Source organism: Numenius arquata, chromosome 7 (genome assembly GCF_964106895.1).
Source record: "Numenius arquata chromosome 7, bNumArq3.hap1.1, whole genome shotgun sequence".
In the NCBI taxonomy this organism is placed as follows: domain Eukaryota; kingdom Metazoa; phylum Chordata; class Aves; order Charadriiformes; family Scolopacidae; genus Numenius; species Numenius arquata.
This window is the reverse complement of record NC_133582.1, coordinates 59686870-59705757: the sequence shown is the minus strand read 5'-3', so window position 1 is coordinate 59705757 and position 18888 is coordinate 59686870. Positions and strand designations below refer to the sequence as shown.

The following is an 18888-nucleotide window of genomic DNA, read 5'->3' as shown; positions in this document are numbered from 1 at the left end:
TAATTTTAATTGTGAAGTTCCTACTTCTGTTAAAGCTGTTGTAAGCCAAGCTTGTGTGGGAAGATGTGATTTCATAGATATTGTATCAGTGTTTATAAATTATTATGCTCATTGCATACAGATCGGGTTTTTTTTTTTTTCTTTTGAACGCATCCAAGTGCTCAACTGAAAATAAATACAATCTGTTCCAGTTTAGATTACATGTTATTGTGCAGTTGGGATTGAGAATTAGTTTGTACTGTCATACGACCTTATCTTACACAAGCTCTAACTCAGTATTTTGGTAAATGATAATACTACTAGTACTAATTTAGGGACTCTTGAGCAGAGAGTGGAGCGATAGGATGAGGGGGAATGGTTTTAAATTGAAAGAGGGGAGATTTAGATGAGATCTGGAGAAGAACTTCTTTGCTGTGGGGGTGGTGAGGCACTGGCCCAAGTTGCCCAGAGAAGCTGTGGCTGCCCCATCCCTGGAGGGGTTCAAGGCCAGGTTGGATGGGGCTTTGAGCAACCTGGTCTGGTGGGAGGTGTCCCTGCCCATGGCAGGGGGTGGGACTCGATGGTCTTTAAGGTCCCTTCCAACTCTAACCATTCTATGATTCTAATAATAATTTAATGTTCTATGACCTGTTTTTCTCACTATGTAATGAATATGCTGCCAGTCACAAGATTCACAAGTTGAATTCACGGGTTGGCATTCAGTTGAGTATATTTTCTTCTTACAGTGAGTACAGAGATTAAACTTGAAAATGCTCTCCTCGTGTGCTCGTTCCAAATAATAGCAGGGAGAAGGAAGAGTTTTGCTTTAAGTGGAAAGGGATAGTCAGTCCTCACAGACGGAATCAGATAGAGACAGCTGCAGAGGGGAGATATGCATTGCAAAAACCCAGATCAATTGGATTCAGTCACATCCAAATGAAATTACATCAGTCAATAACCTTCCTTTCAAGTTACTGAAATCTTCCTGGCCCAAATTTCTCTTGTCAGGTTACTGAGTTTTGCCAATGATTAAAGTATCTTGAAATTGCTTCGATAACATCAAGGACCTTGTTGTGACAAGGTCTGTAAATGCAGTCTCTTAAAAGAGAAAGCTGGGTTTCATGTAGAGTATTGAGTGTATTGACTGGAATTTTTTTTTTTATGGGTTCTCAGAAGCTTGTGTTCACAAAGGCAGCGCAGAATGAAGGAAAATGACGCTTTTATTACCAAATGAAACCATTTCACAGGCACGATACCAATATTTTATTTAATCTTTTGTATGGGATATGTTGTTCCTTCCAGGCTTTGAAATAGTTTGAAAATGTGTTCTTGTTTTGAAGTGGGCACGGTAGTACTTGGAGAACAGAATTCTGTAAATCAGGACTATTGTTAGTCTTATTTGTATACCTCAGTCAATATGTTTGTGCAGTGACTACCTCGAAATGCCACTATTTATGCTCCAGTTTGCCAGTTATTAAAAAGAAGCAGAGCTTTTCTATTCCAGTGGTGCTTCAGTGATGTTTTTTCCTGCAGATAACTTTTTTTACAGGCAAATCGGTGTGTACGTTAGCAAATAGAAATCCATAACCATTCGGGAACCATTTATTAATATTGATAACTTGATCGATACTGAGAAGAATTGAAGTAATTAGCAATGTCTAGAAGACACATTGCTCATCATTGTTTTGGGGATCCGTTGTGGGTTTTTTTCCCTGTAGCTCTCATCCCCTTAATGTCGCTGTGAGTGGACATTAATTCCTGGGACCAAGGCCTGAATTTTAAAAATGCATATTACTTATGTCACCTTCAGATGGTTTGGTGTTTAGCGCAGATAGGGTTCCTTGCCTTCTACAACTGGTCTCTGTCAGCACTTCCTCTATAATTGTAGATATTCATATACTCCTCCCCATTATAAGTTCACTTAACGGGGGAAGGAGATGACAGCCCCTTATCGTTAGGGAGGACATTGAGAGACCTTGACATGTTTCTCTCCCTTTGTACCAAAACTTGAAGGAAAGGGCTTCCGTAATGATTTTTGTCTTGGAATGAAGGAGAGCTGGGAGAGAGCAACTCTTCTAAAGGACCATATATGCAATTGGGAACCTCCCTGTTGAGAACGTCTATTATGGCGTTACCTGTGGTGCTCTTTTCTGTCTCATATTTGTTCCACCTACTGGTGAGAGAGGAAAACTCTTCAGTTTTGCTCGCTGTGCTTGTTTTGGAATTTTTCAGTAAATCGTTTTCCCAACTAAAGGCTGAAAAAGCAAGACGAGATATTGCAGGCAGCTCTGGTTCCTGCGGTCAGTGGAAATCAGAGTGGATGTGTGGGAATGGGAGCGGTTCCTTGGATGAGGGAGGGGGTGGGAAATGGTACGTAGGGGTGAAACGGTACACAGGGAGTAAAATAGGAGAAATAACATCAGCATGGGAGATCCCAGGAAAAAATGTTAGTAAGTAATTCTCCAAAACTAGTAGTCACTAATCAGATGGGTTTGGGGGTTACAAGCTTAAAAAAAGTCTGTTGTATTTATCTATTTATATTCCTTTGGCTTTTACCAATCTGTTGCTGGTTAAAACTGTGTTTAAACAAAGGCAGTAGGAATTCCTTAACTAAATAATACTTTGGAGATGAGAGGGGTGAAGTTAACCTGAAATCATGTAAAATAAATGATGTCAAGTCAAAATTTAACAACAGTAGAAATGGAAAAATTGTCCAACCATTTAAAAAGTAAATTCCCCTTGTATCAGTAAATATCACAGTGTTTTTTAAAATTTCTTGATATGTTGTTATCAATAAAAATGCAATACAAAGAAATATTGTAGGAATCCCTGCTGCAGGTATAGGTTGGTTATACTTCCTAATGACGCCTGTTTTCTGGCAGCCTTACGTAAAGCACTACAAAAAATCAGGATCTTGGCTTTGCTCTCCAGTTACATGTTTCCTCTGTGAGCCTTGTTTGTCTTTTATTACTTCGATTTGTGAGCTTGTTGTTAAAATTTAACTTACTATTTTATTAGTTTAACTATGAAGTTTTTTTCATATATAAAAGCATGTCATTTTAATGTAATACTAATTTATGAATATAAATTTATTTATATAAGTATATTTATAACTACGTAGACATGTATATAAGAACATATACTAACGTATATATGAGTATGTATATATATACATGCTCATTTTGAGGACACAGAAATAAAAAGTTGCATTAAAAGCATGGATCCCTGTATTTCTACCCAAGCCTTGCCAGCCCAGAGAGGGCAGAGCCCGTCCCTGATGGTGCACGGTCGCAGCTGCTCATCCTGGTGCAGAGGGGACAGAGGTGGCACAAAGACCTTGAGCTTCTCTCACATTGTTTGCTGATGCTGCCCCTCGGGTTTCTGCACTCGAATGCGTGAGAACTGAAATGGATTTACGCGTACTGCTTCCTTGCTGTCTCTCTGATTCTTAGACACAAAGTCCTTACGCTCAAAATTAAAATCAGTTTGGAAAGAACTGTTGTTGGAACATGCGGTGACACTATCGCTCCTGTTCATTGGATTGTTACGGTTTTTATTTTATGAAAGTATGTCAGAATTTTGTATGTCAGAAAGTATGTTTAGAATTCCTTTTTATTTACAATTCTACTTTAATACGTTTCAAAGTAGAAAACAAAAAAACAAATGCATTGGAGACTTTAGATAGGTCTTTCTTTGAAAATTGATGTGTATTTGATATGCCAGCACAGCTTAAAGACAACATAGGGTTTTTTTCCTACTTAAAAATCTCACAGTGCTATCAGTTGCATTAATTTGCTGTATTGCAAGCAGTTCTAAAGGTTTTAAATATAGAGAATCAGTGCTTTAAAACTGTATTTATTTTTTAAAAAAGAGCATCCTTGAAAAGTACATATGTCATGAGAGGGTCAAAAGGCAGGATGTACAAGTAGGGAAAAAATGCTGTGAAGAATTTTGAACCATTGCTTCAGACATTGTTTTAGAAGTGACTGAAGCTTTCTATGTACTGAATTATTACACTGCATTATGAAAGAAGCTCTCCCTTACTTAATGCTTATTTTCTTTCAAATGCTATTCTATAAAACAAGCATTTTTTTAAGGTCGTAACGCGGTGCCCACGTTGTTTGTGCTTGTCATGTAGTCAGTCCCAGAGCTGCATTGGTGTGGGTTTCAAATCTGAGGCAAACACTAGCTGCACAGTCCAGCCTACTTGTACTAAATTGTTGCTTTTATGATTTAAAAAAAGAAAAAAGAATATCTTCTCTGTCTTCTGGTGGACTGCCTTTGTTCTTTATGAAAAAGTTAAAAGGATGCTTATACTTAACTCAGTTTAACGTTTTGACACTTAGAGACTCTTGGAATTGAGTGTCTTAATCTATTTGGATCTGAGGATACACTTTGCTTGCATTTAGTGTGATGTTAAAATGTTTCATAAGACAGAGCAGAGCTGCTATGATCTTTCAATGTTAATATTTTTTTCTTATCACTTTACTGTGTAGATACCCTTCATGAGACACAACTCTGCCACAACTCATCCTCGGAGGCAATCGTGGAAGCCTTTTATAATAGGATTTTTAAATGTGGATAAAGCTCTCAATAGAGTACCTAAAGTAAAGGAGAACAGCTACCTTGTCTCTACTATAAGCTTATTTTGACAAAAAGTTGAGTTTGCTTGTCAGGCTTGGATAGAATGTAATTGATTGGTTTGTTATTTGGACTGACAAGGTAGTTAATTTGCCTGCATATTTTTTTTGCACTAATCAGGAACATTTCATATGTGCATTGTTGAAAAATCCCGGATAAATGTCTTGTCAGAATTGTCTTATTAAGTAATGTCTTTTTCCCCTGTGCTTCGTTGGCAAATGATGTTATACGATGCTTGGATTCACTGAAGAGTGACAGAAGCCTGTGGGACTTAAATATTGTGCGTTCCTCTATGGTGATACCGAATGAATTAAGCACCGGTTTGCCATCCGCCTGCTGCTTTACTTACATGCAGTTTAATAAGAATATTTCTACATAGAAAACACCGTGTTGTACATAGACCTTACTGTAAAAAGGATTGTTTCCTAAAAAAAAAAAAAAAAAAAAAAAAAATATGTTCCGTGATAATGAGACCTGTAAAACACTTGAGACTTACTATTCTGAAGGAATAGATTTGCCACGGAAAAATTGATTTTATGCTTATTAGTATGCACTAATTGTTTCTGACTTCAGACACTCGATTGAATAGAACTATGCCTATATTGCTTTCTGAAAAAGTTCTGAAGAAAAAAGTTGAGTATATGCAAAATTGTTTTCTTTGGCTTACTTCTCTGGCAGTGTCCAAGACAAGCTTGTCTCCTCACAAAACAAATACGAAATTGTTGTGTAAGTTGGGGAAGGAATGAAGAACTGATCACACAACTGAGATCTTCGGCTTCGTCCCTATATATCCTGGTAGATGCAGACATAGTATTTTGATCTACAAACGGTACCGATCCGGTTCTTAAATCTCCAGTAGCAGTGTGTTGGCATCTTCATCGCTCTCATCTCCAACTTGCTCGGGAAAATCCTGCTCAAACGCAATCACACGTGTAACTTGATGACATATAATCTTTGAATTTCTTGAGATACGGTGGGTTTTGTCATCTATTAAGGCACGTTTCCATTTGAAGATATTTTTTAAACTTAAGAAAGAAATTAAATGCTGTAATAAGTAATAGGAGAAATATACAAATTTGTGTATACTTATCTACGAGTTATATCTTACCAGGGCATTTCATGTTTGGATATTATATTAAATAAAATTAACCTGATGTCTAACACGTCGTTTTGTTTTAAGAAGGGGGTGGGATGATATCAGAGTAAGATTTTTGTCTGAACAATCAGAAATGCTTACTGTCCTGTGTTGGCAAGGCACACAAAGTCACCTTAAAAAATAAAGAAATCTGCACTGGGAAATAGATGTTAATGCACGAATTTGAATCCATGAATCCATTTTAGGAAGAAGAGACCAAGTTTAGTGACCACTTATCCAGAAATCTGGAAATCAGAAGTTATATCCAAACGCTGTGCTGATGAGGGGGGAAAAAAGGTGTTTACCTGTACATCATGCTGAGTTTGGGGGGGAAAAATAGAAAGTAATGTTTACTGTGATTTATGCTCAGTTGTTAAACTCGCACAGTCTAGGTATTGTGAGCAGGAGAGAATGATAAATGTAGCATATCTTGGCTTTAGTAAGACTTTTAAAATATATCTCTGTGTGACATTCTGCTAAATAAGCTACAGAAATATTCTGTTAATTATGCTGCAATAAAATATGTAGCTGATTCGAGAAGTTGACCGGTTCCCATGGACTCACTGCCGAATTGGAGTGATATTCCACTCTCTGGGTTCCACTCAGGACTCTCCTGGATCCAGTTCAGTACTATTGTATTTTTGGTCATTTTTTGCTTTACTTTATTAGGTACTGGAATGAAGCGTTTGGTGACATTTGCAGGTGATACCGGTATGATTTGAGGGACCTAGTGTTAGAATTAAAAGTGAAATTTTAAGCAAGCATCCAGGAAAAGCATTCAGTGCAGTAAAGAAAAAGGCAAATCACTGTTTAGGGAGTGATTAAGATACAAAGATTAGCTGGTCAGGAGGTACGTCTTCAAAAAAGGAGGTTATGGGGGACTCCGGATCACGTGAATCAAACTGATCGTACCTGGGATGTACAAAGAGAGGTGTTATATTTAACACATGAAAATACTCCTCTTGAATATTCCGAAAACCAGTATCTCACCCTTGGAAAAGTCTCAGCTAGTGTATTTTGTCCACTTTGGCAGGAATTATGTAGAGAAAAGCAAATGGAATTGAATGATAAGAAGACTACGGGAGACATAAATGAATAAAAAAAGCTTAAAATAGTTGGATTTCTTTAATGTAGAGAAGACTGAGGAGTCTGTCTCCAAACGGCTAAATGAATACAAAGATGATGAAGAGGGAAGTTGCTGTGAGGGAGGGAAAAAAGAAGTTGTTCTTCAATTCTGGTCAGACCAAAAATAAGTCAAATGGTAGCAAGATGATTTGGGTTCGGCAAGAGAGAGCTTTTTTCGAACAATAAGAATAATTGCCCTGGAGAAGTTTGTTAGGGGAGTTGAGTAATCTCTGCTGTTGGAGGATTTTAAGGGCAGACTAATGTGTGTTAAAAACTGTTTTGAGTGTTGTTGATAACTCCCCTGGGGGAGCTTGATATCCTGAGGTGATTTCCTGCTGTATTTTGTGTGTTTGTTCCCCAGTACAGCTCTGTAGAGTTTTGTTTCTTCCTTAGCACTTTCTTTTGACATCAGGTATTTAGTTTTCAGCCTCTCTCTCCCTTTCTCTCTCATTCACATGAATCATTGTTGCTTACCTCTCTTTTTCTGGAAAGCCAGATGTTAACGCTTGATATTTCACCTTTTGAAAGAAGTTTGATGGCAATATTCAAAACTGTAATGGGCTTCTCTAGTAGTTCACAGACAATACACCCTTCTGTGTACTTGTTCCTATGAATATTTGAGAACGGCACTATAGATGCAGTCGTGTATTACGACAAGGATGTACTTCAGAAAAACTAATGCGGTATTTGCTGATAGCTTTCTTAAATTTTATACTCTTCCGTTTGTCAAGGGAGTTATCCTGGTTCTTTCAGAATTGCCCAGTTTTCCCAAGAAAGAAAATATTTTGGAGGGTTTTGAGATTGTAATTTGTGTAGCGTTCTCTTAATACGTGTCTTGGAGGCATTAGCTTCACAGAAATACTTAATTTAAACTTAAAAATACTGTAAATATAAGTTCTATACAGTAGTTGTATAATAGGAACAAAAGCAAACACATACGACAGCGTTTACATCATTATATTCTCCATCATGAATTTTGCAAAGTAATTTGTCAAAGCCATGTGTTTATAGTTTTGAACTACTATGAGAGAGAGAAGTGAACATTTCTTGCTGAAAGGAAAGTGTTCACATACAGGTATAGTAAATAAAGCTTCTTTATAGTGTTCTTATAATTCATTGTGTAGATGCAAACTAAGTTTCATGAAACATCTGACTTGTGGACCATTCATAAAAAAGCAATTCAAGTTCTTCCTTACCCATAAATAATCAGTGTTAGGTTTTTTTGGATTTGGGGGGGTTGTTTGTTTTACTATTAAAAAACATTAATTAAATGAAGTAGGAGAGGTGGCAGTTTTGGGTTTAGTGTAATAAATTTAGCTACACAAATGTCTGCCAGATTAATCCTTATTTTCTTTTGCTCATTTGTGGTGTAACTGATTGACACTATTTGTCAGTTCTGTTGGAATAAAGTATTTGATGTTTAGATTATGTGATGATAAGCGTCTGAGGGGGTAGGGAGTAGAAGCTACATAAAATGTTTTTTTCCTTTTGAATTTATTTTTTAATGTTTTGTTTACCTTTTTTGCTTTAAAGTAGAACTTCCTAGAGGTCAAAGCCATAGAAATTCCTGCTGTTGCATATTCTAACTAGTGCTAAATATAGGGTTTTTAAATAACTTAATTCATCTAGCAGATGCTGAAAAGGGTAGCATAGATCCTTCTAGTGAATGAAGGCTTTCCCACAGGATTATTCAATGCTAGATAGAAAAAAATAGTCAATTTATCGATGCCCTTGAGTTTGGACAGAAATTTGAGTAAATTAGAGATTATACAGTTTCCCACATCCAAAACTCTGTAGGTTCTTTACCATGAGACCACGGTTAGCTGAAGATCAGTGAGCTCATCTGGCTCTGTCAGGCCGTGTGTCCGTCTTGCCCGTACACTGTCTTCATCAGTAGTGGGTAAATATGAAAAAAAAGAATATAATAATCATCCTGTGGCTGGAATATTCCCTCACATTTCAGTAATAGCCGTTCCCCTCTCGTTTCCAGGCGTAACTGTCTCATCTAACATTATAAACTGTGGAAGTCAGGGACTCCTTTTGTATGTTTGCACTGATTGTAGCTGGCATAAAAGAAATCTGAATGTGGCTTTTAATTATTTTGTGCAATACCATAAGCATTGTCCCTCCCACCAAGAGTATTTCATTTACTTAAATCAAAATTTTGAAAATATCAGAATCCAGAAAGATTCAGGTTGGAAGGAGCCTCTGGCAGACCTCCCTTTTAGCCACCCACCCAAAGTAGGACTAGATCGAGTTCCTTAGAGTTAATATACAGTTGAATTTTAAGCATCTTTGGAGATCGAGAGCCTTTCAGGATAACCAGTACCTGTGTTAGAAAAGGCCATATAATTGGGCTATATCCTGGTTTGTATTCAACGTTGTGTGCATGTGCAGTCACCTAGGAATTTTAGTGCTGGAATCTGTCACGCTCCTGATGGTGAAGTCACCTAAAGCTTGGCTGGCCTGTGTGAGAAGGCTTTTAAATTATCCTGGTGCTAACAGTTTCTTAAAACTGTTCCGTAGAACAGAAACTGCAAGATGACTTGAGCATCTGTTTATACTTGGTGTATCCCTCGTAGGCAAGGGAAAAATTGTAGAAATCAGGATGAGGAAAACCAGCTTTTTCCATTTTATGCTTAATATAGTTTTCTCCTTTGACAATATTCTGCCTGAAAACAAAAGAGTTGCTGAGGATCTGGACCTTATATTTTAAATTAGTGTCTTAAACACAGCCCTGCCTCACTCCTGGTTTGTGCTTGGCCTGTGACGTATCACGGCAAAGTGAAAGCAATTTCTGTTGGAATCCGTGGGGCTGAATTGAAGATTTTGGGTGTAGAATGCCAAGGTAAGATACGAAGACGTATCTTCACTTTGTTTCAAGAGATGTCGGAAGAGAAAGCTAAAAAGAAGAATGTTTTCCACCTGTTCCATAATGAAAAAGTACTATTGTTTTGGGTCCTCCTTCAATAAGTAGAATAAATGTAAGTTTTGGACAGCATATAATAACAGTGCGCTAAATATATAATTATGCAGTTATTTCACCATTAGATGTTTAATTATTCTTTAACTAAGGGCACAGGAAAATGCTGCCTTTGACATGACATGTAAGAATTGCTGATATAACCCATCCCATAGTACTCATTCCTATCACCCAGAATTTATCCCTGTCATGGTCTGGCTGCAATTAGGTGTCCCAGGAGCGCTCCTCACCCGCTCCAGTTCGAAGCCGGTCACCTTGGTCCTACAGTGGGACTTCACCTGAGCTCCATCAGCTTACTCTGTTCCTTTGGGAACGCTGACGTGCTCCCTGACCTTGGATTTATCCTATGGCCACTAATAAGGAATAAAACGATGACGGTGCCTTAAACTGGTTTGAAGTTGTTCATCTGAACCCAAGAACGTGCTGCAATCTACAGTTTGCAGTTTCAGAGGAGCTCAGAACTTGAGACTTGAGGGATTAAAGGGGAGGGAGAGCCTGAGAAGCAGCATCCCTTCCTCAGGGGTTGAGAGCCTTTAGTCAGAAATGGGGTCCAGAACAAGGAAAGACGTATATCAATAGTTAAAGCCAAACCCACACAGATGGTGGAGAAGCCACCGTGTTGCCTCCCCCCAACTGATGGGGGAGCAGATGCATGAAAAGTGTTTAAGACTTTAAAAATTCTGGGTTAGATTCCTTCTAATTTTGTTCTAGTTACTTCTGAGTTTGCCAGAGGAAGGCTTACATGAGAAGTTTTAACGGTGATGATGGTTTGTCGATAGTGTGTCAAAGTTTTATCTTTTTTTTTGCCGTTAACCTAAATCTTTCTGAGCTGTTGTGATGAACAGGGAGTAGTGTGTGTATTTTGCAATTCTGTGTTTTGTTCGACACGGCACCTTTTGCCGCGACGCTGCAGACGGCGTGCGTGAGTGAGAGATTTTCTCTAGTCTCCGAAGCATATTTGGAAAGTTGTATTTAAAGATTAGCTTATTAATGTTGTGTTTCGGGGACGTGGAGGTAATTACTTTCACAGCTGTAGATGGGTGACGCTGCCTTGTGAATGCAAAAGAGGTTTCTTCACTCCGGCTGAATCAGCTCTTTGTGCTTTTCGGTGATATTAAGCGGTGACTTAGAGACGTGCCAGCGATGGGCAGGGTTTGCAGTCACTGTTCCTCTCTAAAAGCAGAGGTTCTTTCTTTCCCCAGTGGTCACGGGAAGACTTCTGCAGGCCAACTGATAAGGCTCCCTCCCGTCCAGGTAGACGCAACGTCATGAAATTGGATGCGTGTGCTGGGCTCTGTAAATAAAATGAGATTGACCCCAGCCATTATCTCATTTATCTCATTTACATTGTAAAATCAGTATCTACACTATTGATTAGAGCATAATTAGTTAATTATAAACAGGAAAATGCAGAGTGATGTAGGGCTTGAGCACAGCCAGCTGTACTGCTAAAAAACCTAATAAAAACAGTCCAAGGGCATGAGCAGATGGAGATCACTTTATTAACGAACAAAGCAGACGTATTTCAGGTATGGAAATGCCTAATCAAGCTTTCTTGCTGTGAAGATGTAGCCGACCTGCATCCCGTACGTTTATGAGGGAAAAAATGTTTGCTTTTATTCTTTTTTTAATTTATGAACCTAACTCCTTCAGAATTCACCTTTCTTCTTCACACCCCATTTTCTCGGTCTGTAGTGGGCATGTATCTATCTTCGTTAATTACCGGGATGAGGAAACCCGGCGATTTCTAATTTTGATGCATAAAGTAATTTCAGGCTTGTTAAAACAGTGATCGTAAGCAATTGCCTGTCAGTTAGAGGTAATTTCGGAGCTTTAGGTTGGCTTGCCTTGGTGTGGGGCTCTGCTTTTTTTTTTTCCCCGAAGTTTTGGGGGGAGCTGCAGGAGCTGGCCGGGCACTTCGTCGCGTTTGTAAGTCGTGTACTCAACCCCACCAAAAATGTTATCCACAAATAATAGCAAGGTACCAGATTTGCTGCTTTCAGGACTGTTTTGAAGATGTGACCTTGAATCCACAAGGGTGCAAATTTTACCTGAGCTTTTAAAGCGGAGGAAGTGGTTTCTTTCCCTTTTCCCCCCGCCGGCCCCACAGTTTATCTCGTGCTATTCAGCCATCTTCGGGATGGAAGCGGATGATGTTTGTAAATGACAGCGGCGCGTGGCTCCTGTGCTCTGTGAGCGTCCGTACCGTGATGGATCCGTGAGTGCATTTACTGGAAGGCTGTGAGATTGTCAGCATCGCACCTTTGGTGACCCGACACTTCCATTCTCTAATTAAAGTGTTCCTTATTTTGTGTCGCTTCCTTATTTTCTGAATCGGACAGTGGCTTTTCTATCATTTTATGCTGCGAGGCAAAAGAACACAAGTAATAATATACGCTTAAGGGCTTAATCTCGTTTTACTAGTGCCATTTTAACCTGGGTATAAGGTTTTTATTCAGAATTAGCAATTAATAATGCCAGTTTTTTCTGGACTGCGATGTGTGTAAGCATCACGTTTTGTCCCAAGTCAGTGTTGGCGGAGAGATGCCAGACCGAGCGTCGTCTTTAACCACGGTACGGTGTGTGTTCATCTCTTTCCCCAGCATCGTTCCCCAGAATCAGTGAATTTGTGTCCCGCAACACAGAATTTGCGTTCCAATAAAAAGGAAGTGTTTAAAAATATTTGGTGTAGTTTCATTTTTGTCACTGTGCAGCTTTTTGTGTTTTATATTTCGACACGTGAAAATAAGCTTTTGTTATTTGCATTTCCTCAGCTGTGCAGTTGCAGATAGAAGCTGTTAGGATTCGAAAACTTTCATGTAGATATTTTTAACTCGTTCTAAGAAAATGCGGTTTTTCTTCTGCCAAACTGAACGGCTTTGAAGTGATAAAAATTAGTGACAATAAATGTTAAAACCGTTCAGCTTTAGAATGGCGCCTCCTGATCTGTGTTTAATTTCATGACGTTCTGGTTATTTCGACCCAGCCTCGCTAATTCCCCCAGTTTCTTCCGAAACGTGGCTGAAGGTGCAGTCGGGAAACGCCACGTTCTAGGTACGAAATGGAAAAGATGGAAGAAGAGATGGCGAAGCATATTTTTAAAGGGGAAACATTTTCTTTTGAATGTAGAAACACTTGTGTTTATGGACACTCACTTCAGAAAAAAATCTAAATTAATGTTGCTTGAAGTCAGGTGTAGATTTTAGGATTAAGCTCTGAAAATACACTAAATCAGTTAGAAATAGCGTGATGCTTTATTTTGTGTTAGGTAGGGGATCCCAAACAGTTTAGAAGAAGGGAGTTGTGATAAGCACTGCTCAGTAAGATTCTAGATATAGAAATAGGTTAGTAAAAATATATTCCTTTACAGATGAGAACATTGAGGCTGAAAGGAGGCTTAATCTTTTGCTGAAGGTCACGTAGGCTGTTGGGAAGTAGGAGTGTAACCTATCTCATCTTCCACTCTCAACCTTTTATTATTTTAATATGCCTTTCACAAGAAATAAAACTGCATGTATTCCTAATTGTAAGTAATATATTTCTGCATTAGAACTCTTCTGTCTTTAAAAACTGAGAAGGGTTTCATTTTTTTTTAAGTGTTTTCTTTGTCCTGGAATTAGATTGAGTTATTACTAACCAATCCTAAGTGTATAGTTTGTAATATGGGATATGCTATTTTTAAAAGACGCCAACCCCATGTCAGTCCAGTGTCCTCCATATTGAGGATGGAGAGATTAGTGCTCTTAATTTCTACTTAGCGGAAGACGGTAGACGCCATACCCTTACCAATGCTCGTGTCTCACACCTGACTGCTAAAAAGAGGAGGCTTCCCCAGCGAGCACAGCCTCGGCCGCATGGAAAAAAGTATACGTTTAGGTTAAACAACCATCATCAGGAAACGGCGGCTGCTTCTTATTTGGAGACTGATCGCTGGAGAAAAGTCACGTGAACCTTTTCTTCTCTTACTACAGCAGCCTGGTCTCTTAGGTGAATCCTCTTTCTGTGATGCACTCTGTGTTCTGCTGATAAATTACCTCCCTCTGCCTTTGATCTGATGACGCCTGTGCCATCCTATTATTGCAATTTGTGGAGATTTGCGTGTTTTGGAGAGGAGAAAATGAGTGGCCAGGGAAGCAGAGAGAGAAAGTGTAAAGGATTTCTTAGAAATTGTTATTTTTGAACATTTGCTCTATTTCCTCTTTTTGGATAATTTATACTGGATTTAATTCAGAGTTTAAGGACATTTAATGAAGAGAATATTGCAAACAATTTGAAAAAAAGCTTTCTTTTTTTCACACAAAAGAGTACGGGGAGATACGCAAAGAAAGTCAAGCTCAGTGGGACATATGAAAACCTCTATTTGCTTTTAAAATCTTTTTCTCATTTGGAGCACATTATTATACTGACTTAAAAATCCTTTTGTGAAGCCCTTGTTACACTGTAGCATTTCTTCAGTGCTGGTACATTAAGGATGGGTGAAGAATAGCTATGTTTTTATGTGGACCGTACATAGTACAAAATGAAAGGTTTATTAAAAAAGAACATTAAATTGTTGTGTGCACACAGGGCAGTTTTCTAAGTGAAAGATCACAGTGAAATCCTTTTAAATTAATGCCCCTTTCCAGAAAATTCAAAGCAAACCAGAAAATATTTGTGGGTTTATTTATCAACCACATAGCCCTGCTGTAAAAAATATAATTCGTAGCTGTAAACTATACTTGAGTTGTTGAATATGTGAGCAAACAAATCACCGAGATTTCCTTGAAAGAGTAGACGCGTAAAATAGTGTCTTAAAACTGAAAAATGAATATTGGCACTGTCTCAAAAATTCACAAATTTCTGAAAATACGTGGCAATGAACGACGTTGAAGTATCTAAAAATTTGAGCTGGTTATACATTTTTTGTGTTTGATTTGCAAATCTCTGAAATAACGCCATTTATATAAGATGATGACAAAGGTGATGTATGAGTGTCTGCATCAGAATATTCCAAATTAGGCATAACCTACCTAAAGTGATTGTGTTTGAAAATATTCCTTTTAGAAAATGGATTTTCTGTATCAGGATAACAGATCAGGAAATCTTGTACTGAGAGTCGCAGGGAAGCTCAATCTAAAATAGTACAGAAGTACCATTTATGTATAAATATTTTCATTTTTTTTCTGTTCCAGGTGTGACGAATGCAGGCTTTGCTACCATTTTGGCTGTCTAGACCCTCCCTTGAAGAAGTCTCCTAAACAGACTGGCTATGGATGGATTTGTCAGGAATGTGACTCTACGTCCTCCAAAGTAAGTTAATTCATCATAAAGTAATGATTTCAGATCCTCTGTAAAACAGGTGAAAAACAGAATGTATGCGAAATGGAAATATTCTTAATCAATAAAGAGAATTGGGAATTTTATTATCCCGGTTAAGTGCTTTCTTTTCACATTATGTTCTGAGGAAGGAGTGAGTATTGATAGTGTATCAGGATTGATAACATTATTGACAAGTGAAAGTATTTCAAGAGTAGTACAGAATACAAACCTCTAAGGACAGAGAGAGAAAATACGTGTTTTACTAAATAAATGAAGATGATTTAAATTACTGCTTTTTCACTGAAACTGAAAAAACCTGTTTTTTTTTCCACTGGAAAATCACGTGAAGGTTGTTAGTACTCTATATGCCTTGATCAAATATAATATTTTAGAGTTAGAACTTAATTTTTGACATGGATTAACTCTCTTCAGTAATATTGACAATAAAAGTGTGTGCTTCTGTAGTGCCTCAAACCAGGAAAAGTACCGACTTGTCAAAAAAATTAAGATTTTGACTCTTTGTCTGTCTGCACAGAAGCTTCTTTAGCACTGACATTCTTTTCTGTCGTCACCGTAACCTCTCAAGAGACACTTTCCAATTGATTTTCAAAACTGGATTTATAAATGGGTCTCCTAGCTCAGTGAGAAAATAAGAGAGCACTCTGAAAGCCTTTAAAATTTTACAGGCTGTTCTGCCACTTCCTTTGTATTTTGCTGAATTTTTTAACTTGTAAGGAAGCGACTCAGTATTGGAATGCAGAGGGACACAGCTATGCAGAGATGGAATTAGCATATTTGGATACTTAAAGATAGAATATACAAAATGTATAATTTTTTGGCTTGCTACTGTCCAACTGGAAAAATAAGGTATTTGCTTTCACCTGGGGGGGGGGGTAAATCAAATTGTTCTGCCGCAAGGAGATCTGAAGACAGACGTGGGAAATGAGCTGTCCCCTGCAGTTCGGGCATCAAGCGATCTTTCTGGATAACCACTTCCGTGCAAGAGTGAATTAAAGCCCTTATTGAATTTCTGTCACCTGCTTAAACTTAAAGGGGGTTCTTGATAACGTTAGTTAAAATCTTCCCTCTCTTGTTTTCTTGGCTTTTTCTGAGTAAACAAAAAAAGCCCCAGGTTTGTAATTTCTAAATGTGTTTTCCAGGAGATTAGCACACTTTGTACCAGGTGAAATTTTAAAAATACTTTATCATGTAAATTAAGTATGATTGACTCCACTTAGCGCAGGGCGTGTGTTAGTTTTAAGGTGTGTGTTGAAAAATACAATGTTGTGAAGAGTGAACAAAGTTTATCATTAGAATAATGATATATATCGTGTTATTTTAGTGATTATTGCCAATTAAAGAAAAAAAAGCTTGTTATTGTGTCTAGTTTACTTTTTCATTCATAGAGATTTTTAATGTGTAAATTTAAATAAAGTCTTTTGCACTTTCAAGCTCAGGCAATTTGAATTGTATATGAGTGAAAAATGTAATGAATATGAAAGATGCTGAAAAATTGTCTTATGGGGACTCCTTGTGGTTTTGTTTAGTCACTTTCCTGAAGCTTTTCCACAGGGCTGTGCAGAGAAATTTCTCTGAAAAAAAACTATATTGCCCTCCATGTTTTAAAAAGTTTTTTTAATGTAGCTTTTTTTTGGTTTATGTTTTATACAGTGGAACAAATTCAAACAACGTGGTGTTGAGTTAAACTCCTTACAGACCTTCCTTAACGCGAACGTATTCTTTAAAGGCTTCGGGCTTTGTTTATGTACTTAATCATTTTCAAATTCAGTATTCTCTGTGGCTTTAGGATTGTGTATTCTATATCCGTGGTTTTGGGCAGCTTTTCACAACTGGGAGGAGCGGATATGATAAAGGCTTTTCCCGCCCCTTACTGGAGGGGGTGGCCTCTCTCGAACGTGTTCTTAGAGCTCAGAAGAGGAAAAGCGTAGAGAAAGTAGCTTTCTTTGCTGCACTCTGCCTGACCTGTGGATGGATTGCCAGCCGGAGCTTCCAGCAATTCCAATTTCCCCGGCACTTGCTAAATCCAATTCTTGGTGTGTCACAGTCGAGTTTCCTGTATGGATTATAGCGACAAAGTGGGATTGAGTTTCCAGCTTTGGTTAAGGAGACTATTGTTTACTTTTCATTCCTTCTATTTTGTTCACCTGTTTTGATCCAATTTAATTCACTCTTACACTGTACATTTTAAAATTCCCCAACAGCGCCTTCTGTAGCGGGATTGGGCCTTGAAAACAACTGGTAGGTAAATTACACTGTTTCAGCGACGAGAGAAATTACAGTGGGTGGCATATAATGGTTCAGTTCATTTTTATTTCTAATTACGAATTTCAATTTTAGACGTTCAGGAAAAGTTGCGTACTGCTGACAGCGAATAATGCCATTTTATTTTCCGATTTTGCTAAGCACTTGCAGGTGTCAGCGGTACGAGAGATGCAATTTAGCGGTAATAAACGTACGCTTTAAATTGTTATCTGTCGCAAATGCTGGGCATGCTCCTTCCATTTTGCTCGTCCGAGTCACGGGACTCTCCTGTGTCAGTTTTTCCAGCAGCGTAACATATCCCCGCATTACCCCGCCTGTCAGATCACAGACGGAGTGACTTTGCTGTAGGGCACGAGGGCAACAGCTTCTCTGCTGGTAATACTGCCTGTCACTTTTATGGAACGGGTGATGCTCACCGCTAAGGTCTGACAAGCTCTCTCATCTCCAAAACATTGTAGATTTTGTTACATGGCATGAAAGCCAAAGTGAACCTCTGAGCTCCCCGTTTCTCTACCGTTCCCCGTCTATCTACCCTGCGAAAGGATTACGGTGCGCTTTCGGGCTTGCCAAACAGCCCTCTGAATCATAAATTTGCTAATAGTTTCAAATAATGATATTCAGAATTAATATAGACCCTTATTTTAGTTGAATTTAATAAAAAAAAAAATAAATAAAATGAAAAAAAAAAATTATTCAATATTACGTTGTGGTAATATTCATTAGGAATAAACGTGGCCTGACCACGTTCGTTATGTGCGATAAGGGTCGGAGTGTGAGGTCTCCTCATTACTGGAAGTGGACTCCTTTCCCTTGCCTCCCATTGAAAACCTACTGTTTAAAGCATCTCCTCCGATTTGCAAATTTTGCAAAGGCCCAAGGCAGCAGGGAGTTTGAACGTACCTCACGGTGGCTGCAATGACCGTGGGGTTGGGTTTCTCTCTGCTCGTCTTTGCCTACGGTCTATTTTGCAAAGCGCTGCAGAGCCCCCGTGTCAGGTCGTTATTTGAGCGCCGCGAGAGCAGCCGCCGTGTCTCGTGACTTCTGTTTAGTTTGCTTTTGTTTCAGCTTTTTACCGCCTTGCATTTTTTTCACTGGAACTAAATTGCCGGTATAAACGCGTAGAATTCTCATCTGAGCCCCTCAGGAAATATTTCCTGGAACTACGAATATGTGACACGCCAACCCCGGCAAGTAATATTTTCGTTTTGTACACCTTTTGTCTTGGAAAACGATCATGGATGATTTTACTCATTAGCCAAGTTGAAGCGTTTATTTGGGTATATCTCACTTGCACGTAGTGAAAACACACATGTAACCTGACGCTGTAATATTAAAATACCGAATATAATGTTGGAAATAATATTTTTAAATTAAAAATAATTTTTAAAAAGTAAGATTTATTTCAGATCTCCAAATTGGATCAGAAAAAAAAAAGAACAATTAG

At 38.3% G+C, this 18888-nt stretch overlaps 1 protein-coding gene across 3 annotated transcripts in view; it reads left to right on the top strand.

Moving 5' to 3' along the window:
* PHF14 (PHD finger protein 14) overlaps window positions 1-18888 on the top strand; it is a 150394-nt gene that overhangs the window by 80467 nt on the left and 51039 nt on the right. For 2 of the 3 annotated variants that reach the window (XM_074150633.1, XM_074150632.1), the window contains exon 17: window positions 15035-15152. In XM_074150633.1, the coding sequence (XP_074006734.1) occupies window positions 15035-15152 (118 nt within the window). Of the gene's footprint in view, window positions 1-4475; window positions 5048-15034; window positions 15153-18888 lie in introns of those variants that run through there. The other variant, XM_074150634.1, reaches the window with a different exon arrangement.